The sequence below is a fragment of the Mustelus asterias genome, chromosome 2, assembly GCF_964213995.1.
Source record: "Mustelus asterias chromosome 2, sMusAst1.hap1.1, whole genome shotgun sequence".
Taxonomy (NCBI): domain Eukaryota; kingdom Metazoa; phylum Chordata; class Chondrichthyes; order Carcharhiniformes; family Triakidae; genus Mustelus; species Mustelus asterias.
Window position 1 is genome coordinate 25,956,146 of NC_135802.1, and position 20,763 is coordinate 25,976,908.

Here is a 20,763-nt window from a genome sequence, read left to right on the forward strand (position 1 = left end):
GTAGACAACATCAACTGCACTGCTCTCATCTACTTTCTTGGTTACCCCTTCAAAAAACTCAATCAAATTTGTGAGACATGATTTTCCACTCACAAAGCCATGCTGACTGTCCTGAATCCGTCCTTGCGTCTCTAAGGCCTGTAGATCCTGTCTCTCAAAATACTTTCCAACAATTTACCCACCACAGATGTGAGGCTCTCTAGCCTGTAGTTCCCAGGCTTTTCCCTGCAGCCCTTTTTAAACAAAGGCACAACATTTGCCACTCTCCAATCTTCAGGCACCTCACCTGTGACTATCGATGAGTCAAATATCTCGGCCAGGGGACCCGCAATTTCCTCCCTAGCCTCCCACAATGTCCTGGGATACACTTCACCAAGTCCTGGGGATTTATCTACCTTGATGCGCTTTAAGACTTCCAGCATCTCTTTCTCTGTAATATGTACACTCCTCAAGACATCACTATTTATTTCCCCAAGTTCCCTAACATCCATGCTTTTCTCAACAGTGAATACTGATGAGAAATAGTCATTTAGGATCTCGCCCATCTCTTGTGGATCCGCACATAGATGATCCTTGAGAGGCCCGACTCTCTCCCTTGTTACTCTTTTGCCCTTTATGTATTTGTAGAAGCTCTTTGGATTCTCCTTTGCCTTATCTGCCAAAACAATCTCGCGTCCCCTTTTTGCCCTCCTGATTTCTCTCTTAACTCTACTCCTACACCCCCTATACTTTTCAAGAGATTCACTTGATCCGAGCTGTCTTTGAATGTCATGTGCCTCTTTCTTCTTCTTGACCAGGGTCTCAATATCCCGAGTCATCCAGGGTTCCCTACTTCTGCCAGCCTTGCCCTTCACTCTAAGAGGAATGTGTTTACCCTGAACCCTGGTTAACACACTTTTGAAAGCATGCCACTTACCAGACATCCCTTTGCCTTCCCACATACTCCTCCAATTAACAGTTCTCCAGTCCTCTTGAATTACCCCACATCCAAGGAAGATTAGAAGATGGTGATCTGTACCATTGATATTTCTACCTTTACTCCCCACAGCATTGTCTGATACATCCCATCTGGCTCTGGTGCAAGACACTGCATTTTTCAGCATGTTAAGAAAAGGCACGAGTTCAAAATCATTGGCAAAGGATCTAGAGGGGAGTTGTCAGGACCTGGAATGTTCTACCTGAAAAGCTGGTGAAAGCTGGTTCCATAAATAATTTTAAAAGGGAGTTAGACAAGTGGATGATGCATTTACAGAAAAAAAGGAATGGATGTGGGATTAGCTTGATTGCTCTTTCCATGAGTCAGCCCAGGCATGGCAGCCCTAATTGTAACCCCCCACCCCTCCGCTCGTAAGTGCACTAAATTGTTGGGGGTGCTTTTATTGAGTTGAAGTGAGATCCTGCAAACTGTGTGAAGAAGTTCACATAGAATGTCACATAGGGGAGGCGGTGGTGTAGTGATATTGTCACTGGATGAGTAATCCAGAGACCCAAGGTAAGCTCTGAGGTTTGACCCGGGTTCGAATCCCACCACGGCAGATGGTGAAATTTGAATTCAATAAAAATTTGGAATGAAATAACGATGACCATAAAACCATTGTCGATTGTCGTTAAAAACCCATCTGATTCATTAATGTCCTTTAGGAGAGGAAATCTGCTATCCTTACCTGGCCTTGCCTACATGCGAGTCCAGACCCACAGTAATGTGGTTGGCTCTTATATGGTCTTATAGATGGGCAATAAATGCTGACCCAGCCAGTGATGCCCCCATCCCATGAACGAGTAAAAAGTGCAGGGAATTCTCGTAGTGTTCTGGTCAACATTCCTTTCTCAACCATTGGAAGAAGCTAGAAGCTCAATCACCTGACCATTCATCATTGTGTTGGCTGTTGGGCATTGCTACGCGGAATGGCTCCCATTCAGAAAACATTTTGTTCTTGGTCACTTTGGAGTGTTTCACAATTTTATTGTAGCAAAGGATGAAAGTTGAAAACAGGACTGCTAAAATTGTTCTAGCAGCCACCTATAATCTTGTGCTTATTTATGATATGCATGTTCTTGCTGAATGAACTGACCTAATGGTTCTCCTTGCAAACATCTGGGGGTTGTGCCAAAATAGAGAAAGTGGTCTCACAGATGAGTCAAGCAACAGCCTGACAGAGCCATACTCATGGAATCATCGTTTACAATGCTCCAGACACCAGCATCATTATCCACTGGCAGGAATGACCAAGCAGAGGTAGCGGCGGCATAATGATATAAAGTCAGGAGTTGCCCTGGGAATCCTCAACATTGATTCCCTGGATCCCATGAAATTTCTTGGCATCAGATCAAACTTGAGCAAGTGAATGTCCTGCTGATGACCATGTACCACTGCATTACCCTCCCTCCCATCCACAGCTGATGAATCTGTACCACTTGGAGGAAGTACTGAGGGTGGCAAGGGTGAAGAATTTACTCAGGGCGGGTGACTTCAATGTCCATCACCAAAAGTGACTCGGTAGCACCACTACTTGCTGAAACTAAAGGACATAGCTGCTGGCCTGAGTCTACTGCAGGTGGTAAGGGAACCAATAACAGGGTAAAACATACTTGACCTCATTCTCACCAAACTGCCTGCCGCATTTGCATTTGTCCATGACAGTACCTGTAGGAGTAACCAACACACGGTCCTTGTGGAGACAAAGTCCCATCTTCACTTTGAGGATAACATCCATCGCGTTGTGTGGCACTACCATTGTGCTAAATGGGATAGATTTCGAACAGATCTAGCCATTCAAGACTGGGCATCCATGAGGTGCTGTGGGCGAGCAGCAGCCGAATGGTATTCAACCTCAATCATAAAGTGATGGAAGGGGTCATTAACAGTGCTATCAAGAGGCACTTGCTTAGCAATAACCTACACACTGAAGCTAGATTTGGGCTCTGACAGGGGAGGCAATGGCATAGTGATCAAGAGACAACAAAGAACAGTACAGCACAGGAAACAGGCGCTTCGGCCCTCCAAGCCTGTGCCGCTTCTTGGTCCAACTAGACCAATCGTTTGTATCCCTCCATTCCCAGGCTGCTCATGTGACTATCCAGGTAAGTCTTAAACGATGTCAGCGTGCCTGCCTCCACCACCCTACTTGGCAGCGCATTCCAGGCCCCCACCACCCTCTGTGTAAAAAACGTCCCTCTGATATCTGAGTTATACTTCGCCCCTCTCACCTTGAGCCCGTGACCCCTTGTGATTGTCACCTCCGACCTGGGAAAAAGCTTCCCACTATTCACCCTATCTATACCCTTCATAATCTTGTACACCTCTATTAGATCTCCCCTCATTCTCCGTCTTTCCAGGGAGAACAAGCCCAGTTTACCCAATCTCTCCTCATAGCTAAGACCCTCCATACCAGGCAACATCCTGGTAAACCTTCTCTGCACTCTCTCTAACGCCTCCACGTCCTTCTGGTAGTGCGGCGACCAGAACTGGACGCAGTACTCCAAATGTGGCCTAACCAGCGTTCTATACAGCTGCATCATCAGACTCCAGCTTTTATACTCTATACCCCGACCTATAAAGGCAAGCATACCATATGCCTTCTTCACCACCTTCTCCACCTGTGTTGCCACCTTCAAGGATTTGTGGACTTGCACACCTAGGTCCCTCTGTGTTTCTATACTCCTGATGACTCTGCCATTTATTGTATAACTCCTCCCTACATTATTTCTTCCAAAATGCATCACTTCGCATTTATCCGGATTAAACTCATCTGCCACCTCTCCGCCCAATTTTCCAGTCTATCTATATGCTGCTGTATTGCCCGACAATGCTCTTCGCTCTCCGCAAGTCCAGCCATCTTCGTGTCATCCGCAAACTTGCTGATTACACCAGTTACACCTTCTTCCAAATCATTTATATATATCACAAATAGCAGAGGCCCCAGTACAGAGCCCTGCGGAACACCACTGGTCACAGACCTCCAGCCGGAAAAAGACCCTTCGACCACTACCCTCTGTCTCCTATGGCCAAGCCAGTTCTCCACCCATCTAGCCACTTCTCCTTGTATCCCATGAGCCTTAACCTTCTTAACCAACCTGCCATGTGGGACTTTGTCAAATGCCTGACTGAAATCCATATAGACGACATCCATGGCCCTTCCTTCATCAACCGTTTTTGTCACTGTGTACAAATACCTGGGTACAAATCCCACCATGGCAGATGGCGAAATTTGAATCCAATAAAAGAGGGAATTAAGAGACTAATGATGACCATGAAGCTATGGTGTTTGGTAAAACCCATCAAGTTCACAAATATCCTTTGCTTACCTGACTCCAGACACACAACAATGTGGTTGACTCTTAACTGCCCTCTGAAATGGCCTAGCAAGCTACTCAGTTCAAGGACAATTAGGAATGGGCAATGAATGCAGGCCCAACTAGCGTTGTGCACGTTGCATAATGTGAAATGGATAAAAAAAAATCTCCTGTCCTCATTGAGGCCTCAATACAGTTCAAACATGGACAAAGGAGCTGAACTCCAGAGGTGACGTGAGAGTGACTGCCTTGACATCAAGGCAACACTTGACCAAGTGTGGCATCAAGGAGTCTTAGCAAACCTGGAGCCAATGAGAATCAGGGAAAAGTCTGGAGTAATACCCAGAACAAAGAAAGATGGTTATGGTTGTTGGAGGTCAATCATCTAAGTTCCAGGATATCATTGCAGGAGTTTCTCAGAGGATTGTCCGAGGCTCAACCATTTTCAGCCCCTTTATCAGTGATTTTCCTTTCGTTGTAATGTGTTCGCAGATGATTGCATAATGTTCATCACTATTTGTGACTCCTCAGATGCTGAAGCAGTCTATGTCCAATAGCAGCAAGATTTGGACAATATCCAGGTTTCTGCTCACAGTAACATGCATGCCACACAAATGCTAGGCAACAATCATTTCTAACGAGAGAAAATCTAACCATCACCCCTTGTTTCAACAGCATTGCCATCCCCTCCCATCAATATCCTGGATATCCTGGGGTTGCTATTGACCAGAAACTGAACTGGATTATCCATTTAAATACTGTGGCTACAAGAGCAGGTCAGAGGCTAGGAATTGTGCAGTGAGTAACTCACCTCCTGACTCCCCAAAACCAATCCCTATCGACAAGGTGCAAGTCTGGAGTGTGATGGAATACTCCCCACTTGCCTAGATGACTGCACTCTAACAAGACTTAAGAAACTTGACACCATCCAGGGAAAGGCCGTATCCAGAAACATTCAGTTCCTCCACCACCGATTTGCGGTGGCAGCCGTGTGCATCATCTACAAGATGCACTGCAGGAACTCACCAAGGCTGCTTATGCAGCACCTTCCAAACCTATGACCATTCCATCTAGAAGGACAAGAGCAACAGATACCACCTGGACGTTCCCCTCCAAGCTACTTCTATATTGACTTGGAAATATATTGCCATTCCTTCACTGTCACTGGGTCAAAATCCTGGAACTCCCTCCTCAACAGCACTGTGGGTGTACCTACACCACATGGACCGCAGCAATTCAAGAAGGAAGTTCACTACCACCTTCTCGAGGGCAATTAGGGAAGGGCAATAAATGCAGGCTTAACCAGTGACACCCACATCCAAGAGTGAAGTTAAAGAAATCAACTCCTCCACATTAATAAAAGTTTATGCAGGTTCAGCTTCTCATCGAAGTATGTTCATTTAGTGTTTTATTTTTGATTTGATTTTATTGCCCGTAGGCCTTTGTTCAGTGTAATGAAGACAATGTGGACCGAGACATTCAGACAGATGAAATTGAAACTGTTGAAAAGTGGACACAACATCCCGGAGAGGGTAACCTGGTGTGTGGGGGTAAGCACGTTTTGTGCCTGAGTTTTGTAGTTGCAAAATAACTTGCATTTGCCCATTTAATTGCAAAAAAGCACAAGCTGCCTGGCAAAGATGAGCTAATTTGAGGGTGCCTGATTTGGTCTTGAAATGTTTTGTTTTACATTTATCCCTCCTGCTTTGCTTCTAAATGTTCACTTTAAAGAGATTGATTAAGAAAAATGAATAGAATCTATCCACCTTGTTCATAAAAGATTATTATTTGTGATCTCCAATGCTTGGAAAGGCAAGGGCAGCATGCACATGAGATCTTGGGCATATTTCCATTAGTTTCAAAGAATGGTAGGTGATCTTACTGAAACATTGAAGATCCTGAAGGAACTTGACAGGGTGATGTGGAGAAGATCACATCAAGTCCTGATTTTTCAAGTCCTGACTTCGATGTACATCTTTCCTTCGTCGTTGTTGGGTCAAAATCTCGGAAGTCCCTATCTAACAGCATCATGAATGTACCCACGCCACACAGACTGCTGTGGTTCAGGAAGGTAGTTCATCACTACCTTCTCAAGGGCAATTGCAGGTGGTCAATGAATCCTGGCCTTTGCAACTGCTGCCTCACAGCTCCAGAGACCTGGGCTCGATTCCCGGCTTGGGTCACTGTCTGTGTGGAGTTTGCACATTCTCCCTGTGTCTGTGTGGGTTTCATCTGGGTGCTCCGGTTTCTTTCCACAGTCCAAAGATGTGCAGGTTAGGCAATGATAAATTCTCCTTCAGTGTACCCGAACAGGCACTGGACTAGGGGATTTTCACAGTAACTTCATTGCATTGTTAATGTCAGCCTACTTGTGACTAATAAACAAATGATGCGCACAAAATATGAACAAATATTAAAAGAATCATGCATTTGTACAGTATTGTACAGTGGTTGTACAGTGGTTTTCTCATAGAAGATGGAGAAGGAGGAGGCCATTTGGCCCTCCAGCTTCCTCCACCATTCATTACGATCATGGCTGATCATCCAACTCAATAGCCTAATCCTGCTTTCTCCCTATAACCTTGATCCCATTTACCCCAAGTGCTATATCTAGCCACCTCTTGAATACATTCAATGTTTTGGCATCAACTACTTCCTGTGGTAATGAATTCCACAGGCTCGCCACTCTTTGGGTGAAGAAATGTCTCCTCATCGAAACGGTCCTAAATGGTCTATCCTGAATCCTCTGACTGTGACCCCTAGTTCTGGACTCCCCCACCATCGGGAACATGCTCCCTCCATCTACCCTGTCTAGTCCTGTTAGAAATTTATAAGTCTCTGAGATCCCTCCTCATTCGGTCTGAACTCCAGCGAAAACAATCCTAACCTAGTCAATCTCTTCTCATGCATCAGTCCCGCAACAGCTCAGTGTGGTGCTTTGCTGCTCCTCTGAACTCTGCTCTAAACCATTCTTCTGCTGTTATGATTCACTCAAAAAGGCCTGGCAACTGTTTTGATGGCATAGCAACCAAATAGGGAGTTGAATCCATTTTGCATTATTTTCACTTTGCATTAACCCACTATTAGTGAGGTAAAGATTTTTTAGAAGTAGATGGTAAGTAGTTGTATGAGCTGTAAGTTCACAGTTTGATTAGTTAACCAAATAATTAGTCATCTTTGATGTGGAGTTATGAATACAAATGTTTATTAGTACAGAACCTGAATATTGCTGAAAAGAGAGACTTGCTGTCAAAGCTTTTCATCTTGTACACATCAGGATGCAACGGAGAATGTACTAGAGAGCCAATATTCCCCGTGCTTTTGTTTAGTTAAAAAAGGTTCACTGTCTGGACATGCTTTTTCTGTTTACAGAGGGCAGGCCCCTGCATATGCCGCTTCCAACAAGTGTACATGAACTATGTGTGAAAGTCAAAATGCTCAGATTAAAAAAGAAAATCATGCCTTCTCTGTAACAGCTTGTGAGAATGTTGGCAGTTGCAGACCTTCAAGGGAGCCTCTCTGCTTTCAGGATAATCTTCACTTGCATAGGCCTCATAACATCCTGCTTTTTGACCTTCACCAGAAGGTGAGAAAGACCAGATTTTTCCACAGCAAATTCCAAAGGCGAGATATGGGGATATGCTATGCAAATAAAGGATTAGCAGAAGTAAATTTTTCATCGAATGAGAAAGGGTGAAAAACCAGGATTTAATTGGCAAATGTCAAGTGTGAACAAAATGCTTGTTCCTGATTTGCTTTAATTGACTATAACTGTTAAGTTGTCTTTCTGTAACGTCAGAACCACTCTAGCCATTTCGATGGAGATGGGGAGTTCTTCCTGTGCACTAGTAATTAAAGACCTTGCATTGGATGCATGGTGCCTAGTGCTGTTTGTATTAAGAGTCGACTAAGTGTGCCTAAGGTTGCTGGTACCCAGGATCTCTGACATACATTGTAATCTTCGGCAACATTGCTCTCTTTTCAGTAATTTGAATCAAGCTTTCAACATAGCTCATATACACTTGCCAGAAGCTACATATATTCATATGCTGGTGACTCCAGACCCGGAGCAATGTGGTTGACTCTTAACTGCCCTTTGAAATGGCCAAGCCGGTAACTCTTAGATTTGTTTATCATTTCCCATATTATTACTTTTATTGCCTTGTCTCTACTCTATGGTGTACCACATCTTCCCCAATTTGATCCTTTGTCGCTATTTCGAAGGGCAGGGAAGTGTCCTGCCCAATATTTATCCTTCAAGCAACATCATTAAAACAGATTATCTAGTCATTATATCATGGCTGTTTGTAGGATCTTGCTGTGCACAAGTTGCTGCATTTCCCAAGTTCCGAAAAAAAATTAATTGGCTGTAAAATGCTTTTAGATGTTCTGCGCTAGTAGAAGTCATTTTGCCAGTACAGAAAGAAAATGCACATATCTTTATTTGCTTCTTTTATGCTGCTTTAATAGGACTTCTAATGCCTGGTGGGTACATTCACTTCCTTCAATAATGTGTTCCAAACTTTTTGATTGCACTAAATTAAGCCAACCAAATGAAGATTGAAATTCTGTTAATGGATTTTAACTGAGGCAGTTCAATATTAAATATTTTTTCCTTGAGCAGGCGCTAATGTTAGTGATGCCTTGTCCATGGATTCGGTGGCTAAGAATGTTGACTCTCGGAGACTGACCAACTTCCTGAGATCTGCTTGTCAGGTGTTGTATTTCACTTGGGTATCACCATGCAAATATGAAGTACTTCATTACAATATTTCTGCAGAGATCAAGGAAGATGACACAGCTACATTAACTGTCTCACAATTTTTAAGTCAAAATACCTTGCATACAAAAATTTAAGAAGGTAGCAAGGATAACCCGGGTAATTATAAGCCAGTGGGTTTGACGTCAGAGATAGTGAAATTGTTGGAGAGGATTCTTAGGAATAGGATCTATAAACATTTGGAATTGAATGGTCTTGTTAGCGACAGACAGCATGCTTTTATACGAGGGAGGTCATGCCTCACTAATTTAATTGAGGTTTTTGAGGAGGTGACAAAAATGATTGATGATGTCTACATGGACTTTTGGTAAGGCATTTGACAAGGTTCCTCATGGTAGGCTGGTGCAAGAGCTTAAATCTCACGTATCAGGGATGAACTAGCTAGATGGATTCAGAACTGGCTTAGCCATAGAAGATGGAGAGTAGCGGTGGAAGGGTGTTTTTCTGAATGGGGGTCTGTAACTAACGATGTTCCGCAGGGATCATTGCTGGGACTTCTGTTTGTAATGTATATAAATGACTTGGAAGAAAATGTAGCTGGTCTGATTAGCAAGTTTGCGAATGATACTAAGATTGGTGGAGTTGCGGATAGTGATGAAGATTGTCAGAGAATATAGCAAGATATAGATAGGCTGGAAAATTGGGCAGAGAAATGGCAAATGGAATTTAATCTGGACAAATGCGAGGTGATGCATTTTGGTAGATCCAATTCAGATGGGAGCTATAAAATAAATGGCAGAGCCAGCGTAGACACACAGAGATCTGGGAGTACAGTATAGAAAGTGGCAGCACAGGTGGAAAAGGTGGTGAAGAAAGCATATGGCATGCTTGCCTTCATCGGACGGGGCATCGAGTATAAAAGTTGGCTAATTATGTTATAGTTGTTAGGCCACATTTGGAATACTGTATCCAATTCTGGTCACCACACTACCAGAAGGACATGGAGGCTTTGGGGAGAGTGCAGAAAAGGTTTACCAGGATGTTGCCTGGTATGGAGAGTATTAGCTATGAGGAGAGATTGAATAAATAAACTGGAATTGTTCTCCCTGGAAAGACGGAGGCTGTGAGGCGACCTGAAAGAAGTTTATAAAATTATGAGAGGTATAGATAGAGTGAACAGTTGGAAGCTTTTTCCCAGGGCAGAAATGACAATTACAAGGGGGCACAAGTTCAAGGTAAGTGGGGAAAGGTTCAGTGGAGATGTGCGGGGGACGTTTTTTACAGAGGGTGATGGGGGCCTGGAATGCACGGCCAAGTGAGGTGGTTGAGGCAGTTATGTTAGCCACATTTAAGACTTATCTTGATACGCATATGAACAAATGGGGAATAGAGGGATATAAGCAGTTGGTCTAGATAGGTAAATGTGATTGGCACAGGCTTGGAGGGCCAAAGGGCCTGTTCCTGTGCTGTACTGTTTTTATTTGTGCACAGATTTAATTTAAAAGCGGTTGATGAAAATGGGAAGAATGAAAGTTCAATATAGCAATATGATTCCTATGGTGATTTAAACAGCAAATTCTAACAATACTGACTATCTGTGTTATCAAGGAGGAGTGGATGCTAGATCAAACTGTTACTGTATAGATTTTTTTTTGTGCTGTCTTCCCTGCTTGCTAACAATATCACACTATTACCATGACAGGTAATATCTGTGTTGCTTGAAGAAGATCAAGCCGAGAACCAAGCGAGTCAGAACGTACAATCAAAAGCAGCCAGTTTGTCAGTCAGTGATGGATGCTCTCAACTGAACACAAACTTGGCATTTTTACATGGTAATAGTTTGAGGTGAAACATAGACAATATTCACATTGCATTGTCCCTTCCATGTAATTCATTTGTTTAATCAACTTGCAGTTCATTTTTTTTTTAAACTGGTGACTATGCCTTCGGTTATCTAAATCGCAAGCTCTCCAATTCCCTCCCTATACCTCTCTATCTCACTTTCCTCCAATAAGACACTTATCTCTTGATTATCTGACCCAATATCTCCTTATGTGGCTTGGTGTCATATTTTTCTCCTGTGAATTGCCTCGGGACTTTTTATTAAGTTAAAGGCACTATATAAATATAAGTTGTTCTGTTAGTCAGACTTTCTTTCAGTAGAAATACTTCACCTTAAAATACAATTATTTTGGTATTATGTTCTCGATTTGAATCCTATATCAGCCACACTGGCTCCAGTTCTGTGTGGCGGATGGCATGTAATTTCAGTTGTCAGTTTCACATTTTATACACCTTGTTGTCAGCTTGTTCAACAACGCTCCTTGGATTGTCTTCCTGCATTATTTGGCCTGCCTAGAGCTTCCTGCCCATCAATTTCTTTCCCCTTGGGCTGAAACATCCCATCTTGCTTGTACTGATTGGCAAAGGCTTTGCAGACTCAGACTACACCACTTGGTGGGGCTGTATCACCAGGTTTTTAAAATGACACACCGTACAATGTACTGCCTCATTTCAATTGATAAATACAAAATTGTAGATAGTAGGCAACACCTTATTAATTCACAATTCCATAAATATCCTCAGTCTAATTTTAAGATTATATTTTAGTAAAGCTCGAAACGGTAAGTGTGTGTTTTTTGGGTTTTTTTTGTAGGTCGTGAGGTGTTATATCTACATTTTTCCCAGGTCCAGCGGCAAACCCTGCTTTCGGTCCACAGTCTTCCTAAAGAGCCTGGGGTTGTCCAGCTGGCCAGCAATTACATGATCTGTGTTTGGAATATCTGGGAACCGTCAGCTCCTCGGAAAGTCCTTGTCTGTGAATCTGAGGTTTGTGAAAATTTATTTATTGCAAAGTGTTATAGGAACAATTGTTGATAGTGATTCAGAACTTGACAAAGGGAAAAATCAATCATAACATCATATATTCATGCAAAATCTTCAGATTAATTAATAGTGCAGTTGGATTGTTAGCGCCTATGCAGAGCACATTGGGTGTAAATCCGAACCCCTCTGTCTTTTCATTTCTGCCTCTTTCACCTTTCTTCTTCTCCAGGTAGTTTCCTTGATTGTTCAAGGATTGATGATTTTTACTATGTATCAGGGTGAGGTGATTGACAGGTTACCTCTGCCCCCACCCTATCCCCTGTAACCCCACACATTTACAATGGCAAATCCATCTAACCTATACATCTTGGAACACTAAGTGAAATTGCCCATCAACCTAACCCGCACATCTTTGGAGTGTGGGAGGAAACCAGAGCATCCAGAGGAAACCCACGCAGACACAGGAACAACGTGCTAACTCCACACAGACAGTCACCCAAGGCTGGAATTCAACCCATTCAGAGATTATTCATACTCAGCTTTCTGATTTCAAGCTAGTTTTCAGTCCAGCTAACCATATTGGAAGCTTATTAACTAAAGAAATGCTGATATATTGTGACATCTATTGCAGGTGCAATGCTGTTGCTTTGGCCCGGGTAATGTGGTATCTTTGTTTGCTGGAACGACGGATGGTTCTGTAGTGGCTTGGGATCTTCGTGAACACTCCATCATGCACTACACTCTGCAGATTGGGGATCAAGAATGGACTGTCAGAACTCCAACATTCTCCACTGGTGGGTTAAAAATGCAGATGTGACTAAGAGAACCAATCCTGAATTGTAAAGGATAGGTAATGTCTAACAAACCTAGTTGTATTTTTTTTTTAACAGACAGGAGTATGTCTACAAATGTAGTTTATATGGACTTCTAGAACCTATTCAATGAGGTTCCGCGTAAGACACTGCTAGCTAAAATTAAAACTTGTGGAAGTAAAGGCAAATTATTGACTTGGTTAGAAGTTTCGTTAAATGGTGGAAGGAGAAAGTAGGGACAATGAGTATGTACTCAAAATGAAATGAAGTTTAAAGTTTATTTATTAATGTCACAGGCAGGCTTACATTACCATTGCAGTGAAGTTACTGTGAAAATCCCCTAGTTGCCACACTCTGGCGCCTGTTCGGGTACACTGAGGGAGAATTCAGCATGGCCGATGCACCTAGCCAGCATGTCTTTTGGACTGTGGGAGGAAACCGGAGTACCTGGAGGAAACCCACGCAGACACGGGGAGAATGTGCAGACTCTGCACAGACAGTGACCCCCCCCCCCCAAGTGACTATTGGTGCCCCAAAGGATCTCTCTTGGGGCTCAACTGTTTGTCATATTTTTAAATGACTTGGATGATGCAATAGGGAGCCATATGTTGAAGTTTGCTATTGACATAAAGACTGGTGGCACTGTATGTAGTGTAAATGGGAGCACATAATTTCAAAGAATCATTGATATATTAAGTGAGTGGACAAAGCTGCTGCTAATGGATTTCATTGCAGCTAAGTCTCAGGTCCCCATTTTTGAGCAAATATGTTTATCAATCAAGTAAACTTTCAACAATGCTACATGAAAATATAGTTTTGAGTGATAGTGATTTTTGCGCTTGGGAGCTTGTTGCACTTGGTCTCTTTACATTGCCCCCTGGATTTCCAGAGTTATGAAGTGGAGATGCCGGTGTTGGACTGGGATGAACACAGTAAGAGTTTTAACAACACCAGGTTAAAGTCCAACAGGTTTATTTGGTAGCAAATACCATTAGCTTTTGGAGCGCTGCTCCTTCGTCAGATGGGGTGGAAATGTGCTCTCAAACAAGGCACAGAGACACAAGTCTCAGTGCCTTGTTTGAGAGCACATTTCCACTCCATCTGACGAAGGAGCAGCGCTCCGAAAGCTAATGGTATTTGCTACCAAATAAACCTGTTGGACTTTAACCTGGTGTTGTTAAAACTCTTACTGTTTCCAGAGTTACCCTTGGTTTGGAGCTGAACCTGTAACTACAGGAGATACTGGGCCATCACAGGCATGGTGGTGAGGTGACGGGGGTCCCTAGCCTGTTGTCATTTTTACTTGTTCAGTGCTGAAGCCAGCTCCCAGTAGTTACGATCTGCCTTTGGATGCTCACACATATCGGGAGTATCATGGGGATCCAGGAGCAGACCAAAGATCCTGCAAATGTACTTTGAAATACCGTCCGCATTTCCTAACTGCTGATCTCCATTCAGAGCCAGTATGCCAGGATTTTGGGAGACCTGGCACACAACTTCAGGCTCGAGAGGTCTGCAGTTTCATACAGCTCCTAACATAGAGCAGCCAGTTTAAATAAAGTCCAGTAGTTAGCACTTCAAGGTGAGTTAATACTCTTTCTCGCTCCACAGATGCTGCCAGACTTGTTGAGTTTTTCCAGCATTTTGTTTTTATTTCCGATTTCCAACATCCGCGGTAATCTGCTTTTACTTCAAGATGCTGTTGTGTTTTCCCTTCATGTATACATTGTGCAGGAAGGATGTATCTGAAAGCAATCATTTTTGGGTCACTGTTGTAGTTCTCCCATCAGCAGTATTTGGGTTGTACTGGGAGTAGGTTGAGCACCCTCTGACTACAGACCATATGTGCTCCATGGAGTCAAGAAGGACTGCAGCTGAGTAGCAGAAATATTTTCTTATGGTGCACCCACATTTTTAATGTCAATGTGGAGCACTTTTCAATGGCAACGCTGTAAAGCAAGTCTGAAATCCAGGCAGAACCTTGCATTGCTTTTATTTGAAACTATGGGGGCAATTCTCCCAAAAGTGCTGAATTGGTGGGAAAACTGTTCTAGATGACGACTGTTTTTTCAGTGCAGCTTCACGTTTGAATCGCCCCACTCTGTGCAATGCAGAGGTCACAATCAGGAATATCATTAAAAACCCAGCGGGCAGGGGCCTATTCACACCAGAGGCTGACAGCTCAGGAACTCTACGCACGCGCAGTGGCCCCGATCTGTCAGTCTCCCCATTTGTTGGCCAGCTCAATCGCTGGCCAGCCCGGGACCCCTGCAGTGCTGGCCCAGCCCTCCCCCTCCGGAGGCCTGTTTCCGTGCTGTGGACCCATTCTCTTTTTGAATAGACTTGAACCATAATAGAACTAGTTGTTGTGGAGTTCCAACAGCTGATTGAACTAACGAATGGAAGCAAAAACCCAGTTCAAAGCCTTTAAAATTTCTTCAGGTTAGGTTTTCCAGAAATGCCTGGTCAAGGTGTACATCAGAGATACACTAGACAGTCAGGCATTGAACACTAAGGTTGACAGAATTGAATATATCCCATGGAAGTATGATGGCATCACATTGCAATAAGTATGATAATTTTCTGAAGATGTGGGGTTTGTCATAAGTGCATTTTAATTACAGATGGTGTTCTGACTGCTGTCAATCACTCTTGTGCAGTGAAGGCTGTTTATCCAGTGTCATCTGCTTGCTTTGATAATCAGGGTGTTGGGCTTTCACTCTTTTCATCCCAGGAAGGTACGTTTTCAGTCAGTATTGTAGTCCTTCCACCATGAAAGATTTCTATTTTATTTTCGTTGAGTAGAACTTAGAACTACCTAATGAAAAAATAAACTTTTTAAACATATATATTTATTTATTCTGGAAATGCATACCCAACTTTCTGTGATCTTTGTTTCATATCTTCCCCAACTGTTAGATGTTTGGATCCTGGTATTTCAATTTGAATAAAATCATAAGACTAAAAGTGACAATTTAATTACAGACCTGAGGTGTTAATGCAGTAAGTCACCTCTAAGTATTTAAAATAATAGAAGGCTGGCCAGTTCCACCTCCGTTTCTTCAGTTGCTTTCCTTCTGCTGGTTTAGGATTCAAATATACTGTTCAACCTTCATGGCCAATGCAGCAGGCAAATTACCCCTGCCTAGCTTCTGTTTTTGCATTCTGTAATCGCCTGCTTGGAGCTACAAATGAAGAGCACAGTAACTTTGCCAAATCATTGTGCTGTGTTTTTACCATTCCTCCCATTGGCAAAGATCTTGCCTGCTGATTGGCACTTTCATTTGATGACTTGGCTGTCGGAAAATGTGGGTCGAACACCATGTTTATGTCAGCAGTGGCTCAGTTGGTAACGCTGTCACCTTGGAAATCAGGTGGGTTTGAGATCCACTCCATCACTTGAATTCAAAACTCAAGGTGGACACACGAGTTCTGTGCTGGAGGAGTGCTGAACTGTTGGCGTTGCCATCTTTCAGCTGAGATGTTAAGCTTATCAGGTGGGTGTAAAAGATCCCATGGCTTTATTTCAATGAAGAGCATTGGAGCTATTCTTTTGTACTGGCCAATATTTATTTCAGTCAGCATCTCAACAATAAAACAGATTATCTGACCATTATCACATTGCTGTTGTGGGAGCACAAATTGGCTACCATGTTTCCTATATTACAACGGTGACTACCCTGTAAAAATGCAATTCTAAAGATTAGAAATTTTGTGCAATATGTTTAAGAGGTAGAAATCAAAATATTTGAGATTTATTGGGATAATACTGAAGGGACGATCCTTTAAAACAGAAATGAGGAGGAATTTCTTCAGCCAGAGTTTGGTGAACCTGTGGAACTCGTTGCCACAGAGGGCTGTGGAGGCCAGGTCATTGAGTGTCTTTAAGACAGAGATAGATAGGTTCTTGATTAATAAGGGGATCAGAGGTTATAGAGAAAAGGCAGGAGAATGGGGATAAGAAAAATATCAGCCATGATTGAATGGCAGAGCAGACTTGACGGGCCGAGTGGCCTAATTCTGCTTCTAAGTCTTATGGTCTTGTAGTTAGCAATTATAATTTTTGCACTTCAGTTTTTAAAGATTTTCTTTTTTTCTACCTCAGGATGTTCAGGACTGTCGTTTCAGCTCGCAACACTCGACGAAAGTGGTTTACTTAATCTGTGGGTAAGCACAAGTCGTGTAACTCCACATGAAGATCAATATAATTTATATTTTAGATTGGATTAGTTAACAGAAGTAAATAAATTAGTCTTTTCATCGTCTCGTCCAGTGAAGTTTCTGCAGTTTTGTGACTCAGTTGGTGATAAGCACATGAATAATTAGCTGAGAACTGTTCTGTTTGCATCAGAATATTTTTTTATTCATCTGTGGGGCATGGGCGTCTCAGGCTGGCCAGCAATTATTGCCCATCCCTAGTTGCCTGAGCGTAGTCGAGAGTCAACCACATTGCTGTGGCTCTGGGGTCACATGTAGGCGAGAACAGGTAAGGATGGCAGATTTCCTTCCCTAAAGGACATTACAAAGAACAAAGAAAATTACAGCACAGGAACAGGCCCTTCGGCCCTCCAAGCCTGCACCGACCATGCTGCCCAACTTACCTAAAACCCCCTACCCTTCCGGGGACCATATCCCTCTATTCCCATCCTATTCATGCACTTATCAAGACACCCCTTAAAAGTCACTACCGTATCCGCTTCCACTACCTCCCCTGGCAACGAGTTCCAGACACCCACTACTCTCTGTGTAAAAAATCTGCCTCGTACATCTCCTTTAAACCTTGCCCCTCGCACCTTAAACCTATCCCCCCTAGTAATTGACTCTTCCACCCTGGGAAAAAGCTTCTGACTATCCACTCTGTCCATGCCTCTCATAATCTTGTAGACTTCTATCAGGTCTCCCCTCAACCTCCGTCGCTCCAGTGAGATTAGTGAACCAGGTGGGTTTTTTCGACAATGGTTTCGTGGTCATCAGTAGATTCTTAATTCCAGATATTTTTTTATTAAATTCAAATTCCACCATCTGCTGTGGTGGGATTCAAACCTGAGTCCCCAGAACATTGGCTTTGAGTTTCTGGAATAATAGTCTAGCGATAATACCACTAGGCCACCACCTTCACTAAATATCTTTGTGATGGGATTGAAAGAAAACTTCTGTTCTTGAATCAATCAAAAGCATTTTTCTGAGGATATAATAATGGGTGGGATTCTCTGGCTGTTCACACCAGCAGGATTCTCTGATCCCGCTGAAGTGAATGGAGATTTGGCTGAGTGCCAAATTCTCCATCCTTGCTGGCAGCGGTGGCGGAGCGTGAATGGCCAGAGTATTCTGGCCATAGTTTTTGGAAGGACACCTCTAATACTTTTCCCCAAGTTATTTTGGTAGTGAGTCATTTCAGTGCTAAAGTAATCTAAAGTTTTACAATCTGTCAAATTGCTGTATTATGTGGTAATTACTTTAAATCTTAATAGGTAATTAAAATCTAATTTCTTGGAATTGGTTAATGCCATCCGCTCACTGTAAATAATTGTTGCACTAGCTATGTAAGCTTTGAACCAATTTCCCATGCTTCCCAAGAGACGTTTTCCTCTAACCATTATTTTGATCTTTGCTATTGCGTGAGTCACATTATAAATCGTTTATGATGTTTACAGCTCTTTTAATGAGCTGTCAGCTGTACGCTGGTGTTTATATGAACCTAGGCTTTGATTTTGGTGCATTGTTTAGACTGACTAGTCCTTAAAATGTGGCTGTGGTACCACACTCTGGGTGACCTTCACTGTTTTTTCAAAAAAGTGCTTTCGCTGTAACCTAGTTTACTTTCAATTTGGAAAGAAAATAAGTTGGAGAGCAAGTTTGCGATTCATGAATATTCGGACGATAATTGAAGAATGGTACACGAGTGTGAAACATGGTTTAGTCCATTATTTATGAAAAAGAAATTAGATAATTCCTTGAAGAAGAGGAATATTTAAGAGTACGTGGAAAGTGAGCTGGAGAGTGGGGTTAAACTAGATGATTCATCGCACTGCAACAATACTGAAGAAATTTAACACTATCCAGGGCAGAGGGCTCTGCCACTCAACCCAGCATACACTTACCCAGCCACTCGACTATGTTCAGTATGCACTGTAGAAAACTCGCCAAGTTTACTTCAGCAGCAGCTGTCATCTCTAACTTCTATATCCAAGAATAATGAAATAATGTATAAATTAAATCTCTAGGTTCCCTTCCAAATCTCTCACCATGCTGTTATTTACACATTTGTTATTTAAGCATTCTGACCAAGCAATATGAGATTCTTTGCCCAGCGTCATATGGGAGCACACAAACTTCAATAGTTCAAGGAGAATGTCCTCCAATCACTTAGGGCGACTGGGAACAGTAAAGGCAACCTTCTCAGTGTCATAAAGGCCCTGACAGCTAATAATGAAAAAAGACAAAAATCATTGTTGCAGATCTAACTCACAAACTATGAGACAATTATTTCATAATATTTTAAGTTGTTCACTCAGTTAATTAATTTTAAAAATTCAGCAGTTGTTCTGAGGTGCAACATATCTCTTTCATAGAATTCATAGAAACCCTACAGTGCAGAAAGAGGCCATTTGGCCCATCGAGTCTGTACCGACCACAATCCCACCCAGGCCCTACCCCCATATTCACCCGCTAATCCCTCTAACCTGCACATATCAGGACACTAAGGGGCAATTTTAGCACAGCCAATCAACCTAACCCGCACATCTTTGGACTGTGGGAGGAAACCGGAGCACCCGGAGGAAACCCATGCAGACACGAGGAGAATGTGCAAACTCCACACAGTCTCTTAATATATCTCTTAATGTTTAGAAAGGATTTTTCAAAAAGATAAAATGGTTGTAGAGGATACAGTGACTTGACAAACAGAGTTTGTACCTGTAGCAAAAAATAAGCCAGTGAGAACTGAGGAAACAAAATATTGTGGAAGAATAGTCTGAATAACTAGCTGTTTTTGTCTAATTATTCTCAATAGGCGGCACGGTGGTACAATGGTTAGCACTGCTGCCTCACAGTGCCAGGGACTTGGGTTCGATTTACGGCTTGGGTCACAGTCTGTGCGGAGTCTGCATGTTCTCACCGTGTCTGTGTGGGTTTCCTTCGGGTGCTCCGGTTTCCTCCCACAATCTGAAAGACGTGCTGGTTAGGTGCATTGGCCATGCTAAATTCTCCCTCAGTGTACCCGAATAGGCGCCGGAGTGTGGCGACTTGGGGATTTTCGCAGTAACTTCATTGCAGTGTTAATGTAAGCCTACTTGTGACAATAATAAATAAACTTATTTGTTGAGAAATAGCTTTGAAAGCCAGTGATTCAACAATGTTTATCAATGTGAAGAACATTTTTTTCTTGAAATGCAAATTGACTGGATAAGAAAAGAATTCTAATGTAGAATATAGAAAATGTAGTTTCGAATCAAAAATATGTGTATTGGGCCTCGATGTGTGCGGGGGCACAATCTGAGAGTGGGTGGAGATATGGCTGGGAAATCCAGAAGAAACGGTGTTACTGGATTCCTTAGAGTCCAAACTCCACGGTCTTGTCAGTTTTAATATTCTCCAAATACCTGCACTGGTAGGCTGCAGCAAAGGGCTGGAAATGTGCAAGAGAGAGCGATTGTGGGTTTGGATGGAATGTGGAAGAGCAAAAATGCCCCAGGTAGAGTGGGTGATTAAGTGGCCTTGGGGACATTGTGGATGGAAGAGAGGTTGTGGACAGGGGGATTTGAGATATCAGAGGAGCTGGAAAGATGAGTCAGGACTTGGAAAGTTCGAATCGGGAGATTAGCAAGTTCCTTCTAGTTTGAAGCAGTGCTGGAAAGGAACTTGTCTAGTCCATCCAGCAGTTCTCATTTTCCATCAGGTATCGGGTTTCCTGAGGCTCAGCCACAGAATGGAGATACAATCTGTGGTTTGCAGCATCATTAAAATGTCTATTTGGGGGATCAGTCTTCTCAAAACAGATTGGTAACCCTTCCCTTCCTCTGTGCAAACCAGAAGTGGGCAGACTCATTGAAGGTTGAGATTGTGCTTTAAATTTTTAACATTTTAACTTCCTAACCAAACCCACTGTTTTCG

The 20,763-nt window shown here is 42.8% G+C and overlaps 1 protein-coding gene across 3 annotated transcripts in view; it reads left to right on the plus strand.

Annotated features, from left to right (window-relative positions):
• dync2i1 (dynein 2 intermediate chain 1) overlaps window positions 1-20,763 on the plus strand; it is a 95,083-nt gene that overhangs the window by 61,222 nt on the left and 13,098 nt on the right. For all 3 annotated transcript variants that reach the window (XM_078232585.1, XM_078232595.1, XM_078232606.1), the window contains 7 exons: window positions 5,732-5,843; window positions 8,918-9,009; window positions 10,716-10,845; window positions 11,670-11,842; window positions 12,471-12,633; window positions 15,276-15,389; window positions 16,757-16,818. In XM_078232585.1, the coding sequence (XP_078088711.1) occupies window positions 5,732-5,843; window positions 8,918-9,009; window positions 10,716-10,845; window positions 11,670-11,842; window positions 12,471-12,633; window positions 15,276-15,389; window positions 16,757-16,818 (846 nt within the window). The remainder of the gene's footprint in view (window positions 1-5,731; window positions 5,844-8,917; window positions 9,010-10,715; window positions 10,846-11,669; window positions 11,843-12,470; window positions 12,634-15,275; window positions 15,390-16,756; window positions 16,819-20,763) is intronic.